Genomic DNA, 14,202 nt, shown 5'->3' with positions numbered 1-14,202 from the left:
TGTTGCCCTTAGGAGGCAATTTCAGCTGTCAGGTTAAGAAAGCTGATTTGTTACATCATCTCCATTTTTCACAGCCTCTGCTTTATACAGGATACATACAAAGGACCATAGAAGCAAGGGTCAGTTTTCCTTTTCTATACATCTTTATCTTGCATGTGTCTGTGCCATGTTTACTTTGGTATGTTGTATTAAGATAAGACCCACTTCTTGTTTTTGCATGACACAGTTTCAAGGTGCCTATCTAGCAAAATTTTTAGGGGGGAGCAGTGCTATTTTGCTATACATTTACAGTTTGCTAAAGATTGTGAGGACAAACCAGAAAGATATTGGAAGAATGCTTTTTGGATGGATGAAGCCAAAATTTAGCTTTGGCTTAAATGAGAATTATATTTAGAGAAGGAAAAACATTGAATTCCAGCATGGTAACCTTTTACCATCTGCGAAACATGGTTGTGGGAGTGTTCTGGTTTGAGCCCTATTTGCTACATCAGGGCCTGGACACCTTGCCATCATCGATGGAACAAAGTATATCAAAGAATTCTAAATGAAAATGTCAAGACATCTGTCTGTGAACTGAATCTCAAGAGACAGTGAGTCACTCAGAAAGAGAGTGATCCTAAACACATGAGTACCCTGCCATGTACACCATTGCTGTTCAGAGTTCTCCTGATTGTTTGGTCTCCTGAACATCTACATTCACTAATGTGAGACAGGCATTTGGTTGCCTAAAAGTTACCCTGAGTTCCTTTGTAGCCTCTCTATTACACACCTTGCAGTTGAAGTTATTTTTAAAGGTCAATCACTTCTGTGTAGGGAAACAACGGTCTTGAAATTCCCCAATTTGTACACAATGGCCCTGATTTAATAGGGCTCCACAAGACTGGAGAGGATACTTTTATCAGTGAACCTGGGTGATCCAAAAAACCTGTATTGGATCTGATCCAGGATTAAAACATTTTCTAACAAATAGCAAGTGACTTCCAGAATGAAATCCATTCCAGATTTGCTGGATTACCCAGATTCACTGATAAAAGTGTATCCTCTCCAGCCTTGGAGAGCTTTAATAAATCATGGTCAATCTGCCTGCCAGTTGATTGGTGAAGCTCAAACTCTTTAAAGATGGTCTTGAGATTTATCCAGCTTCATGGGAACCATCAACTCTTTTTTTACTTGAAATCCTCAGTCGCCTCCTTTGTTCGAGCCATGATACACATCCATAAATGTATAGAATGTGTGATCAGGATTTGCTGTATGCCTGTTATTTAAATAAAATAGGGTCTCCAACTCACACAAGATTGTCATCCCATTGATTGAAAACACAAGACTTTGATTTCACCTTCAAGTTATATGATAATCTTAACAGCTCACTTTCTTTTTCTGTACAAAGATATGTTGTATATACATGGCCAAATAAAATATTTCTTGTTTCATTTGTGTATGAAGTGGATTTTCTTCATCCACTTGATGATGTCCCAGGTCACATTTATATCAACATATAGAACATTTTAAAGTGTCCACAAATGTTTAAGCACCACCATAGTTTCCATTTCGTTTTGTGTTCTATGGTCATTTAGTCAAGCTCAACATGACAACATCAGTCTCAGAAAAACATTTATTAGGAAAAATCTGTTTTTCTTCAAACAAGTTAACTAACTAGTGTTATTTATAACCTAATATATTTTAAGTAGGTATGTATCTATGCAAATAAAAGACAAACTTCTAGCACTGCTTATGAATTTCAAAGCATTACCAAAATGCTAAAGTATGTAAATAACAGCAACAGACAAATGTACACAATGCTCATAATGAGTTGATTAGGAAGCAGAATAATGGATAAAGCCAATTTGGCTGTGATTGAGAACTGTAGCTGTGCTCACTAGGTATAGTCAGAAGGTGTAAGAGCAATACGCTAAATGTAAAGAGAGAAGCAGGCAGCAGCAAGCTAAGGTGGTACATGTTACATGCAATCATACCAGCCAAGGGGGTTGGCCACTGGTTTATTCCTATTTATTGGCAGTAGGACAGTTGTGTGGTAAGGTTATGTGGTCAGTGGCTCAACACCTAGGAATTCTGCAACACACTAGCAGAACATGCCCACTGCACAACGGCCTAGGGAGAACATTGACTGAAACGACATACAAACACCTTGCTCATCATTACCTAGCAGAAAAGGAACACATGATTCCAGTACTAACAGACCACAGTTATATACATAAAAAAATTATGAGCTGTGTATATGATAGTACAGAATAACTTTGCCAGATTTCAATACTTTATTTGATAAGTACTTTTAAATGAGACTTCCTAACCAATGGATATGTCTGACATTCAATAATGACAAAAGAACATGATGTGCACCCCAGGGGCAGTGCTAGGTCTGATAGGAGCCTATTTGGTGTATAGCAATGCGTTAAATGGGATTTGTAAAAATCACTTACTTTTTTGAGTATTACAAAAAGATCCAAATTAAAAATAAAATTTAGTGCAATTGATAAAATTACAGGTACAAACATAATAATTTGGAAGGTTTCATTGTTCTGCTGTGATTTTCCACAAGGCATCTTATTGCATATTCCTTGATCATCCCATACAGTGTTCTTCTCGCTCTTATTCAACGTTTCCTTGATTCATGATCACAAATTACTTTTCCACTGGATTGCAGGACCTTGTTCTTGTACTGCAAATAAACATGCATGACAAGGAATGAAATCTCTAAAATATACAGAATGATGCCCAGAGCACCATAGTGAACACCCAGCTAAAATAATGAGATGGCGAAATAAGTGTATTTGTATAGTAATAGGTATTGTTTAGCTTGGGATGGGGGGGATGATTTATTTTTGAATTAGGTTATGTGAAGCAAACATCAATATTATGACACTATTGGATTCATTTATATTTTACTGCTAAGGCTATGTATACATGCCAGATGATTCTTGCCTCAGCAAGCCGTCCGACGTCATTCATGAATCCTTCCATTCGAGAGACGAATGACTACAATTGAACTTTTTTTTTTTTTTACTTTACCAACACAATGGGCCTAATTTTTTAAAGCTCTTCAACACTGGCTATCATGGGATAACCTGGGTGGTTAAGCAAACCTGGAATTTATCTGGTCCAGGACAGAAAACATTTGCAAACCAGGAAATTGACAAGAAATCTATTGCAAGTTTTCTGGATCACCCAGGTTAAGCTATAACAGTCTATTTTCTACAGTTTTAAATGAGTTAAAAATGAGGCCCAATGTAACAGAAGGAACAGAAAGGTTGTGGATTCACTTGACAGATCACTTTCTTCATTAGGGTGAGTTGGTGAAGTTCTGAGCCTAGTTTAGTGTAATTTTTACCTCTCTGATTTTGCATGCTTATGGTGAATCGTGCTGGAGGATGATCATTTACAGATTGTGGGGCAGAAAGGTGTTAAGGTATAGAAGATAAATTGCATACCCAGCCAAAAAATAATAGCAGACACCTTGTGGCAGGACCTTTAGTGTACAATCTCGGAATGGTTTACTGAAAAGGTCAGTAAAATAACTTCATTAAAGGAACTCTGAGATGAGAGATTTTGGACTCATTGCTAAACTTTCTTTTGAGAATGCTAGTTCCCTGACTGTCATGCTGATTGGGATTTAAAAGATAAAGGCGTCTTACACTTTTCTGCAATTATTCCAGGTCTGTGACTCAAAAGAACTTACATCTAAATTTAGAGACATCCTGGAAAAGAGTATTTCTCAAGGACAACAATGGCACCTCTTCTAACTTTAAGGTCCCCACGGACTGTTCAGGCAAGTCGTGTGTATTATTAATAATCAACAGTATTTACAAAGCGATAACATATTACGCAGCAATTTACATTACATGGGGTTGTAAATGACAGACAGATACAGACAGTGACACAGGAGGAGAGAATATAAAATTACTTTGAAAACCTGTTATGTCTAGAGGTGGTTTACAGACTCCACAGTCATACCTGTGTCAATGATTTTGGGTAGGAAATAAATGCCCCTTCCTATGGATTTTCTCATCCACATGCTATTGAGACAGGGTGACAGTAGTATTTTCTGCTCATTTTATTTGAAGGCCAGAACTTATAATCATGATCTCATGTCATGTATGTATATTCAAAGCTAAAGAAAGATTGTGATACACTTTTAAGGCTTTCTCTTTTCTATCATGCTAAACTACAAGTTTGTGGTATGCTAAAGAATTTTAGTAACACTGAAATCATTTGAACAGTTTACATGTCTGTCTGAACGAATACTTGATGGTTCCCCAGGTCAGCCTGTTAATAGGCAGTATAAAAAAAAATCTGTTATCCCAATATATAAAAGTGAAATTTCCATATATAAGGCTCAGTCCAACCCATACTCTTGTGCAATTTTATGGCAATAAGATTAGGATATTGGTTAAAAACCCAGCGATAGGGAGAAGGTGTGCCTTAAGGCTGGGGCAGTGCGGTCAGACTCTGGTACTGCTCTGATAGATTTGTGCTGTGCATTATTAAATAAAAAAATGTTTCCTGTAAATTTACATTCAATATAACAGCCACATCAGTAAGAATTTCCTGCATACATACTCTGAATTATTTAAATATTAAGTGTTCTGTAATTTTTTTTTAGCAACTTTTGCTGTGCGCATCACAAGACTTTTGATTAAAAGTAACTTTCCTATATTAAATCTAAAAAGTCAAAACAATAGCTATTCTATTAGCACAGATTAAACTCACCTATCTTTCCTTCCCGCTTTAGCTTCTGTAAATGATGTGTAAGGTTGACTTCTGCAGCTGCATGTAAATATTCCGGAGTATCCTGTGGGAAAAATGTAAACTGTATTAGCACTGAACATCTGATCTGATCATAGAAAACATAGCACAAGTAATGGTGGCTGAATGGCTGCAAATCAAACACAAGCAGAATCAGCCCTCTAGTGGTTTCAACAAGTTGGTGCATTATTTGACAACTAAGCAGGCTATTTAAAAAAGAAAAAAAGAAAACGATGGTTTATTAAGGTTCTCTAAGACTTGGTGATCTAGCAAATGAATTTGGTCCAGGATTGAAAACATTTTCTAATGTTTACTAATCGCAATAGTAAACCTCTACAGTCTTAAAGAACACAAATCAGGCCCAGTATGTTAAGGTGACTTTTGGGGAAGAGATCCTCTCTAAACATATAGGAAGCACTGGAAGTTAAATAAAACCAGTACAATGACCTAAAATGAAGGCTCCCTGTACTAACCTTTTCTTTTACAATACTGTCATATTCTAGTACCTTAGTACCGCCAGAGCACAGATATACAAGAGATATGCAGATCAGGGTTTGTGACTTCAATTTGCCTTCACCAAAGTGACTCAAACTACTCAAGCCAGAGTCAGCCCTAATATTTCCCTTGATACAGGTTTTCTAGAAATATATTGAATACATTAGTAAGAGGATAAAACAATGTCAGTACTTAATGCTTCCTCACTCTATAATTATTGTAATGAATTGACAGTATATGTCATTTAAAATAGTGCATCAGTTTTGTTTGTATGTGCCATATAACACTGCACTGTTACAATTCTTCAATCACATTATGACTTTTCTAAATAATATACAATGCAATAAAGTACCTTGTACACTATTTTAACAAGTTCCATGGCAGTCAGTGATTTCCCAGAGTTATCTTGTAAAACTTGCAGAATTTGTTGTTCTCTAGCCAGTCTGTGGGTAATATACTCCCGAATTTTGTCTCTTGCCTCTTGAATCACAGGGCCGTGACCTGCAGGGGAAGACCAATTGTGATACAAATATAAAGGTACATACTGACCTGACACAGAAAAGTTATTTATTTTAAATTTGTCATATTTATTGATATGACACTGGACAGAAAATTACATTTTGGTGGAAAATAAAAAGAGGGCAGACCCAATGAAGACCTCTTATCCTGTAAGTGCTAAAGTGTACTGCTGCGTTACACTGTGTTATGGAAGTTTTAAAGTACATTTCTGACCATTGTGTCCTACATATTGAAAAAATACTTTTATTCTAGGCCATTACATCATGGTCTTGTATTGTCATATTTACATCAGCTTGTTGATGGGGCACTTGGCTTGGGGTAAAATGTATTCCTTCATGATCTATTTGTTCAAACTAAAGCTGTTGTACAAAGCCTGAATAAAATAATGCAAACTGAAATAATTACTGTATTTCAGTCTGTATCCCCCACTGTAAGAATTATGATTTTGTTTAGAGTTTAAAAGAATTAGGCATTCAGCACCCACTTCCTAAATGAAACCAAGTAGGCATGGCTTAATCTGGAGATAAAGAAAAATCCCCAGCATGAAAGTCTTGTTTCTAGCATTATAATTGCACAAGTTTTATATAGCACCGACATATTATGTAGTGCTTTACAAAGTTCATAGTTATGTCACTAGCAAAAAAAAAGGTCACTATACAAAAATTTATTAATAAAGTGGACCAGTACTCAAATGGTAAATTTAAGCTGAGTCGATATTCCTACTGGGTATAAAAAGTAACAGAAGAATTAAATTTTAGTGCTAGTCATAGCAACTAAAACCTAGACAGTTGAACCCATAAGCTCTGTTGAAAAGGATTTTCCTTTCAACAGAGATCAGGCCTTTTTATTACATGTCAGCAGATCTGTTAACATGGCTTCAAGTTAAAGTACTGTATATCTAAAGCAAAAACATGTTTTTTATTTTTTTTTTAAGGAGGAGGTAAGTATTAGAACCTCTATTAGGTTTCTATGTGCCAGTGAGAATGGCGTTAATTTTCTGTACCTTGGACTCAAGGGGAGGTAACAGAGAATGTATCTGGATAAAAGAAAAATCCCCTCTTCATTGTCACCAGGAAAATTAACCTCACTGATACATTTCCCCTCCTTTACTGTTCTGAGGACAAAATCTGGATTTCCCCATACTGTTGAACCCGAATCATATCAGTGCTTTTTGTTAGTACTGTGTTAGTAAGTTCATAATAATGCAAGCTATGCCACATTTAAACTTAGATTATGAATGTAGTTTGCAATAGGACAGCTCATTCATTTGAATGGGCCACCCAAGGCATGGAAAATCTGATCAACTGCGTTTTCAGGAACACAGCACACTGGAAGTCACGGCAGTGTGTTTTGAACTTCAATTCAAGTGTGTAAAGAAGGTGCATTAGGGCACCATTAATAATAAATGGCACTGCATCACACCAAGTCACATTAGTGTATTGCTGCAATGCAATTGTATGCAAGGGGCCAAATTGGCCCTGATGACAACTGCCTGCAAGACAAACAGAGATAGTAATAGGTGTGGATACAGACAGCAGAAATAACTTTTTACATGTTTTAACCCTTCTCTGCATAAAAAGTTTTATTTGGAACTATAGTTTCACGATGAAAAAAGTGAGAAGTGAGTGTTTTATTGCAGAAGGGACAAGCAATGCCCCTTATGCAATTAAACATACTTAACTGCCTGTTTGCAATCTTGTTTGCTGATCTATGAGCAGCTCAGTGTATCATGCCAGGTATCCCAGCAGCCCAGGAAGATGAATTAATTCCCATGTGCATTCATGTGAACCCAAATAAGGAACAGATGAAGACAATGGCTCCCGCAACAGAGCAAAGACAGACAAGCGTAATCTAAAAGCAGAAGAGACTTCACCTGTTACTTCTGCAATCAAGAAACTGCCCACCTGCAATTTTTTAGTTTGATGTATGTTTGAGACTTTACAGTTATAAATACCTCATATTATACTGCACCTGACTGCACGATACAGATACCTGGGTATATTTTGTCAGCCTTAACTCCCAATAGCTTTTCTAAGGACTTCATGTAATCATACAGCTCCTCAAATACTGCCGTTCCCTCTCCCAGAATACAGTCTCCACTGAAGATTGCATTTTCTTCCAATAACACTAGTGCCATGTGATCATCTGTATGTCCAGGTGTATATAGGACCCTGTGAAGAAAAAAAGAAAAACCTATGTAGGTGAACTTAAAAAGTTGCAAAATACAATTTCTAACACTTAGACATTCTTTTAACCCCCTGGGCGGTTAGCCTGCGTCTGGTTCGAGGTAAGAAAACTTGCTACTATCGTTTACCCCGAACCAGGCGCGGGGTAGCTAAAAATATAAACACGCGTTACAGTGCAATGCGATTCTCATACAACATTGTATGACAATCAGGTTACAACAGAAAAAAAATACTAACCTTGTCCCCGCAGCTCCTCCGGAGACGTCTGTCCTCTTCTGTCTTCATCCGGCGTGTGCAGTGACGATTTCCGGGGTTTCCCGGTGACGTCGCTGCAAGCGTCGGTGCAGGCGGGAGGCGGGGCGGGAAATTCAAATACCTTTGTATTGAACTCTATACAGAAAAGCTGTATTAAATCCAATACAAAGAAATCTTTATATATAATATATATAATTGTATTATATATATATATTATATAAGCTACTGTACAGTTACATTACACACTATTTTTTTTTTTAAAGATTTTTTTTTATAATGTTTTATACATTTTTTTTTTAAAGTTTATTATTACATTTATTAAATTTTGGATATATTTCGGTGAGTTATGCCTAAGAATTATAGCCTACAATCTAAAATAAATTTCCATGCAAAAAATGTTTTTTTTTCTTTTTGCATGGAAGTGTGGAAAGAATTAGAACACCCGGCGTTCGTGTACGCGTCCCTCTGCGATTGCCGATGATGTCAGTGCATACGTCCATCGACAGGGGTCGTAGCGGGAAATTCAAATATTTTGTATTGGATTCAATACAAAGTCCTGTATCCAATCCAATACAAAATAATACAAAATATATTTATGTGGTTTTGTCTATAGGTATGCGACGTTGGACTCTGTTTTAAAATTTACCACACTAGGGAGGTGTTTTAGAAAAATATATTACTACACAGTATACCAAATTATTGCACTTTCAGTATTTTTGATTTATTTATGTATTCTTGTTTAAGCTGATTTTTGTGTTTTTTATTTAATTTTTTTATTAAAGTTAATTTTTTTTTACATGATTGTGTGTTTCAAACTTTATTATATTCAGGATATCTACTAGACCCTTGTTCAGACATATTTCTGTAAGTTACAGGTCTACAATTAAAAAAAAATATTCATGAAAAACAGTGTACCGCTTTTGGTACAGAAATCCAGACATCAGTAAAACGCCCAGGTGGTTAATTGGCCTGACTGCAACCAACTCTGGTTTGTTGCAATACATGTCTGGAGTTGAGCTACCAAGACATCTGAGTGAAAAAAAGGTACAAAACGTATACAATTATTGTCTTTTGCATAATGTCCTCTGCTCTTTTCAGTTCCATAAAACTGCTTTGTCTTATAGATACAGCAGTATATTTCATGGAAAACAGAAAGTGCTATATATTCTCCAGTACACTTTGCTGTGCTGCTTGACTGTAGTCAAGAAAAAAAAATGTGCAGTTTTATGGAGCTTTCTTTGCTAAATGAACTTTGCTCAAATATCTGGACTCTCCAAAACAGAACTCTTTCAGCTTTTTTCAGCAGTTATAGCCAAAGAAACAGTTTTTTCTCAAAGTTTCAAAGCTGTTACAACAAGGCCCACAAATATAAACAGTATTCTTTTTGTTCTAAAGCATTGGTATTTCTGCAGTGCCCTTAAGACTCTGGTTTTGTATATCTGAAATGATGCCTCTGATAAATGTCTTAATCTTATTTGACCTATTTATTACTAAGGGTATGTACAGACCTGCATCTGAAAAACGTGGCTGTTCAACGCTCCCAGAAGCCTTCTCTGTACAGCTAGACTTGCGTTTGCAAAAGCCTATACATGCTTTTAAAGGCATTTGCAAATCTATGGAGATGTTTGGACTGCAAAACAACCCTATAAGCTGCATGAAGCTTTTATAACAAATGCTTGTAAAAGCCTAAAGCCCGCACAAAAAAACACCAATTCATTTCCATTTAAACATATTTTTACAAGGCTTTCCAGAGCGTTAGCAGGCTGTAAAAACACTTACAAAAGCCTGAAATAAACCAAGCTCTGAACATGCACTGATACTTCTCAACATTAAAGTCCAAAGCCATGTGGAAGCTAGGACTCGTAGCTTATACTTTGTGGCTTTGGATTTGTATCTTACACTTGCATAAGGTGGACAGAGGTATAAGAACTTCTGACAGTGTTTGTATTGCTGTCTTAGTCTTAGCCAGTCTGTTCCAGTGATGGTCACTGCCAACTCTCCATATTACCTGTAGGTGTATATAATATTGGAGGAAGACTCTGAAGAAGACAAATCCACTCCTTGTTCTTACTGCAGGGGAAATAGTTAATTGTTACCTTGTAAATGTTAATGCCCTTACTTGAGTGTAGCTCCCTCTGTCGTTATCGTATCTCCATCTTTTAGATATTTGTACTTTTGTTCTCCAGTGCCAATGACCTCTTCTATGTGCGGATTCCTCGGTAGTTTACTAACGCAGAGGTCAGAGTCTGAAGAGAGAATATATTATTGAGTTTCTTGAAAGGTCTTTTTTATAAGGTCTTTTCTATAACACATCTAAGAAAACAAAAAATTTCCCTGCATCATTTCAAGAGATATAATGTATGCGCTTGCACTAGTTACATGTCCAGAACCTGAACTCTCCCAGTATAAATATCTCCAGATGACATTATTGGAAGTTTGTAAGATTTACATTTTTTGGAAGTATTAGAAAATGACAGAAGATGAAGAATGGAGTCTTAAGATCAATGTAATATTACATTATACTGGCTTGTGCAGCAGCTTTATAAAGTTTTAGGGAAAGTGAATTTTTTCTTATATAACTTTGGACTACAGCTTAAATTCATGGCATTTACAGCTACCAGGCACCACAGGAGCTCCTCCAACATTTACCTCAAGGAAATGCCTGAAAAAAAATAGTTAAATGAACAAACCCATTGTTCCTTAGGGGGTGGCTAAATGTAGTTTAACACAGCGGTACTGAATACATAAGGGATGATGTCCCTATCAGTTCTTTACCATCTGTGTTCCATTAGTAAAACATCAGTTCATTCCGTGTCTGGAGGACACAATAGGAAGATTGCGCATGTGCAGCTCAGCGGTGGTTGCCCGACAATCCAGGCTTTGCTTCCCTCGTGCTGGGAATTGTTATTATTAAACAGGATTTATATAGCGCCAACATAATACACAGTGCTGCACATTAAATAGGGGTTGCAAATGACAGACAGATACAGACAGTGACACAGGAGGAGAGGACCCTGCCCCGAAGAGCTTACAATCTAATATGAACTTGCATGTGCCTGTGCAGGAGTTACATCACCCCAGCACAGCCAATCAAGATGGCAGAAGATCTTAAGAAGGAAGAAGAAGAGAAGATGCATGGGAATAGTGGAATGGCCTGGGCTTAGTTCCGCTTTAAAGACACAAACAACAATATGAACCTGGCAGGGATTCTAATGCTCAATACTCTGAGCCCCTTAGGCTTTAGCTACACAACACATATTTAGGAAAGACTTTGTACCTACCATTTATAATATCTCTGCATATATCTGTTATACCACCACAATGGTCATGGTGCCAGTGGGTCACTATTATTTCCTGGATTGCTGTGCTGGATTTATTAAGTACTTGTTTCAGATTACTGATATATTCTGGGACAGAAGGCTCTCCGGTGTCTATCAGTATTCTCCTGCACAAACAAAAAGCCAGATATTATAATAAAATATTACACATCACTTGCTGCATTACTGCAAAGTACTCAAGATTATTGAAAATCTCAATAGAAAGCAAAATATTACAGCAACAAATCCGGCATTTACATGAAGTATGGACCACATGTAACATTCTGTTCTACAGTCATGAATACGCTTTACATGATATCCATTATTGGCCAATACACCGCATCCAGCTCTGCCACCTGTCCTGTACCCTCCATCAATGTCATAGTAATGGGTGGCAGAGGGCTCAGCCTGGACCGGCATCTTGGACCTGTGAGCAGCAGGAGAGCTACTGAAGGGCCCCACTACCGGGTGCCTGGGGGTTCCTGATGTGAATTTAGGATACTGAAAAAAAGTGGAGGGGCTCTATTGTTCAAAGGAGTTGTGATTTAAAGGGCAGACCTCTCATGTTCCGAAGTTTGTCTTGAATAGTAGGGCCCCTGGATCTGTAACTAGACCATTAGCACAGTGCAGAGTTGGGGGGGGGGGGGGCAGGGGGGTACAAATTCACTAACTACCCCACCACCCTCCATCCTGTACACTGTATTGCACCCTCACACATTCAGTAATAACACAACATACAATAAATGGAGCCAGGCATATATCTATATTTAGGACAGGTCTCCCGGCCATGCTGATACTTGTAGTCCCTCACATACAGAAGCTCTACAGGTGCTCAGTGTCCTGCTTACCAATATACTATGACATACATTACCCACAGTGGCCGCTAGGGGCGCACTCCCGACCATAACAACTCCAATCTGTTTACCTTCGCCCCGTGCCGACCAGGTAAGTGTTAGTGCCCTGTAGTGTCATGGGGCCCGGGTTACACCCTAATACACGGATCACCCGGGATGATAACTGCTCCACACGGGGCAGAGAGGACAGCGCCATACTGCACACAATGACAGCCCAGGACTACGGGCAAATGGCGGCTCCCAGGGCAGGGGGCGGGGTCTCCGGCTGGCAGGCGGGTCACGTGGTCACCATGTCAGTGCTGGGATCAGCTGGTTGTCAGGTTGAGCTCCAGCAGGATGGTGTGTGGGGATTACATAGAGATGTCTCCCTGCAGACTATAGAAGAACATTATATGTTTATAAAACAGAGCTGAACATAACAAATTATAACATTATCCCTCAGCTGAGGATAGCATGAGTCTATTTTATTTTTTTGGTCACTAATGCTAAATTTACATTGGCCGTGAGGTTGCGGTGCGTTTACTGCTTCCTCTTTCCAGGAGCTGCTGCTTGAACACTGGCACAGCATAGCGGGAAGCATTCAAAAAGAACCTGCATGTGGCAGTGAGCGGTACTGGTTCAGTAATGGTTCTACTTACCCCCATTCATTCCTCATGGGGCTGCCATGGCGTCTCCCCAAGCAGCAGCGTTTCCTGACGCGAGGAATCGATAAACGCACCACACGCTCACAGCCAGTGTGAATTACCCCCCTAGAGTCCCTGTCTGATATTTAATGCTATCTCGCCTTTGCATTTGTCCATTGCTGCCATGACATAAACTTAAAATAAATCTAACATTTTCCAGTTGTTTTCAAAAACAATAATTTCAATGAATGCAATTACATTAGAAATGGTTCTATAAAAGGAGCTTCAAAAATGTGCACCCCCAAAAAATGGCTTAAAGTGGACCTATCACCACATTTTTTACTTTACAGGTAGTCCCCCAGGTTACATACGAGACAGGGACTGTAGGTTTGCTCTTAACTAAACTGAAAAGTGCCAAAAGAATTCACTTACCTTCAATCACTCAGGGCAGTCCGATACATCCGGAGGTATCTTGCATGGGGCTTCAGGTCGTCCCGGACCCGGCGCTCTGGGCGCTGTCATCTTCATCTCTTCTTCCGGGTTCTTCATCCTACATCACCCGACCTAGGTGCGAGATCAGGTGACGTTTGATGGAAAAAAACACATTTTTCTCTTTGTGCGAAAAGGTGCTTGGGCATGCGCAGAAGGAGCACCCAAGAGCCTCCTGGGATGCATGACGTAGGTATCTCAGGAGGCTTTGTGCTCCCATTCATTGGGGATTAGGGGATGGTGCTGCACCCTTTTTTTTTAATTTTTTTTTTGACAATAATCAGAATTTTTACCTTGCATAAAAGGGTTGTCTACTTTTATGTAAAGTGAAATTTTTGAGCTTAGGTACGCTTTAAGTTGAATTTGTATATAAGGTGGAACAGTTACATTATTTTAATAAATGCAATTAGGACAGATGTTTGTCTCAACATATTATTAGGCAGCGTGGTGTCAGTTACTGTATAAAATCCTCACTGTGAGTTATTGAAAAACAAAGCAAAAAAAAAAAACTTCATGGAGCCTAGACATTTATTAACTTCTGCATCTGTGCTTTGATATGCAAAAAGAAACAACTGGTCATTAAAGAGTTACAAGATGTTACAGATCAGCTTGGCTTTAAGATCACCCATAACTTCAGCTGTGTTTAGCAAAAGATTTCTTTAGCAAGTCATGCAAACCGGCACCCATCAAGCCTCCGTCCTGC

The 14,202-nt window shown here is 38.3% G+C and overlaps 1 protein-coding gene across 1 annotated transcript; it reads right to left on the bottom strand.

The window, feature by feature from the left end:
- Positions 1–1,598: 1,598 nt before the first annotated feature.
- On the bottom strand, positions 1,599–12,628 carry LACTB2 (lactamase beta 2). Its single transcript, XM_072411068.1, has 7 exons — positions 12,459–12,628; positions 11,498–11,661; positions 10,336–10,462; positions 7,768–7,946; positions 5,609–5,757; positions 4,726–4,807; positions 1,599–2,677 (listed from the first exon to the last, which is right to left on the bottom strand). The coding sequence occupies exons 1-7, from the start codon at positions 12,581–12,583 to the stop codon at positions 2,634–2,636; spliced, it is 870 nt and encodes a 289-aa protein (XP_072267169.1). The 5' UTR covers positions 12,584–12,628; the 3' UTR covers positions 1,599–2,633.
- Positions 12,629–14,202: the final 1,574 nt, after the last annotated feature.

This window comes from Pyxicephalus adspersus, chromosome 5 (assembly GCF_032062135.1).
Source record: "Pyxicephalus adspersus chromosome 5, UCB_Pads_2.0, whole genome shotgun sequence".
NCBI classification, from domain to species: Eukaryota; Metazoa; Chordata; class Amphibia; order Anura; family Pyxicephalidae; genus Pyxicephalus; species Pyxicephalus adspersus.
Note: the sequence above shows the minus strand (reverse complement) of the source record. Positions and strands in the feature narration are given on the sequence as shown.

Excerpts from the sequence above, each read along its gene's own strand:
- LACTB2 (XM_072411068.1), bottom strand. The coding sequence starts at position 12,583 with ATGGCGCTGTCCTCTCTGCCCCGTGTGGAGCAGTTATCATCCCGGGTG. Across the intron at positions 5,758-7,767 it reads GGCTGACAAAATATACCCAG|GTCACGGCCCTGTGATTCAA; the intron begins GTATCTGTATCG and ends CTTCCCCTGCAG. Across the intron at positions 2,678-4,725 it reads AAAGCGGGAAGGAAAGATAG|TACAAGAACAAGGTCCTGCA; the intron begins GTGAGTTTAATC and ends GTTTATTTGCAG.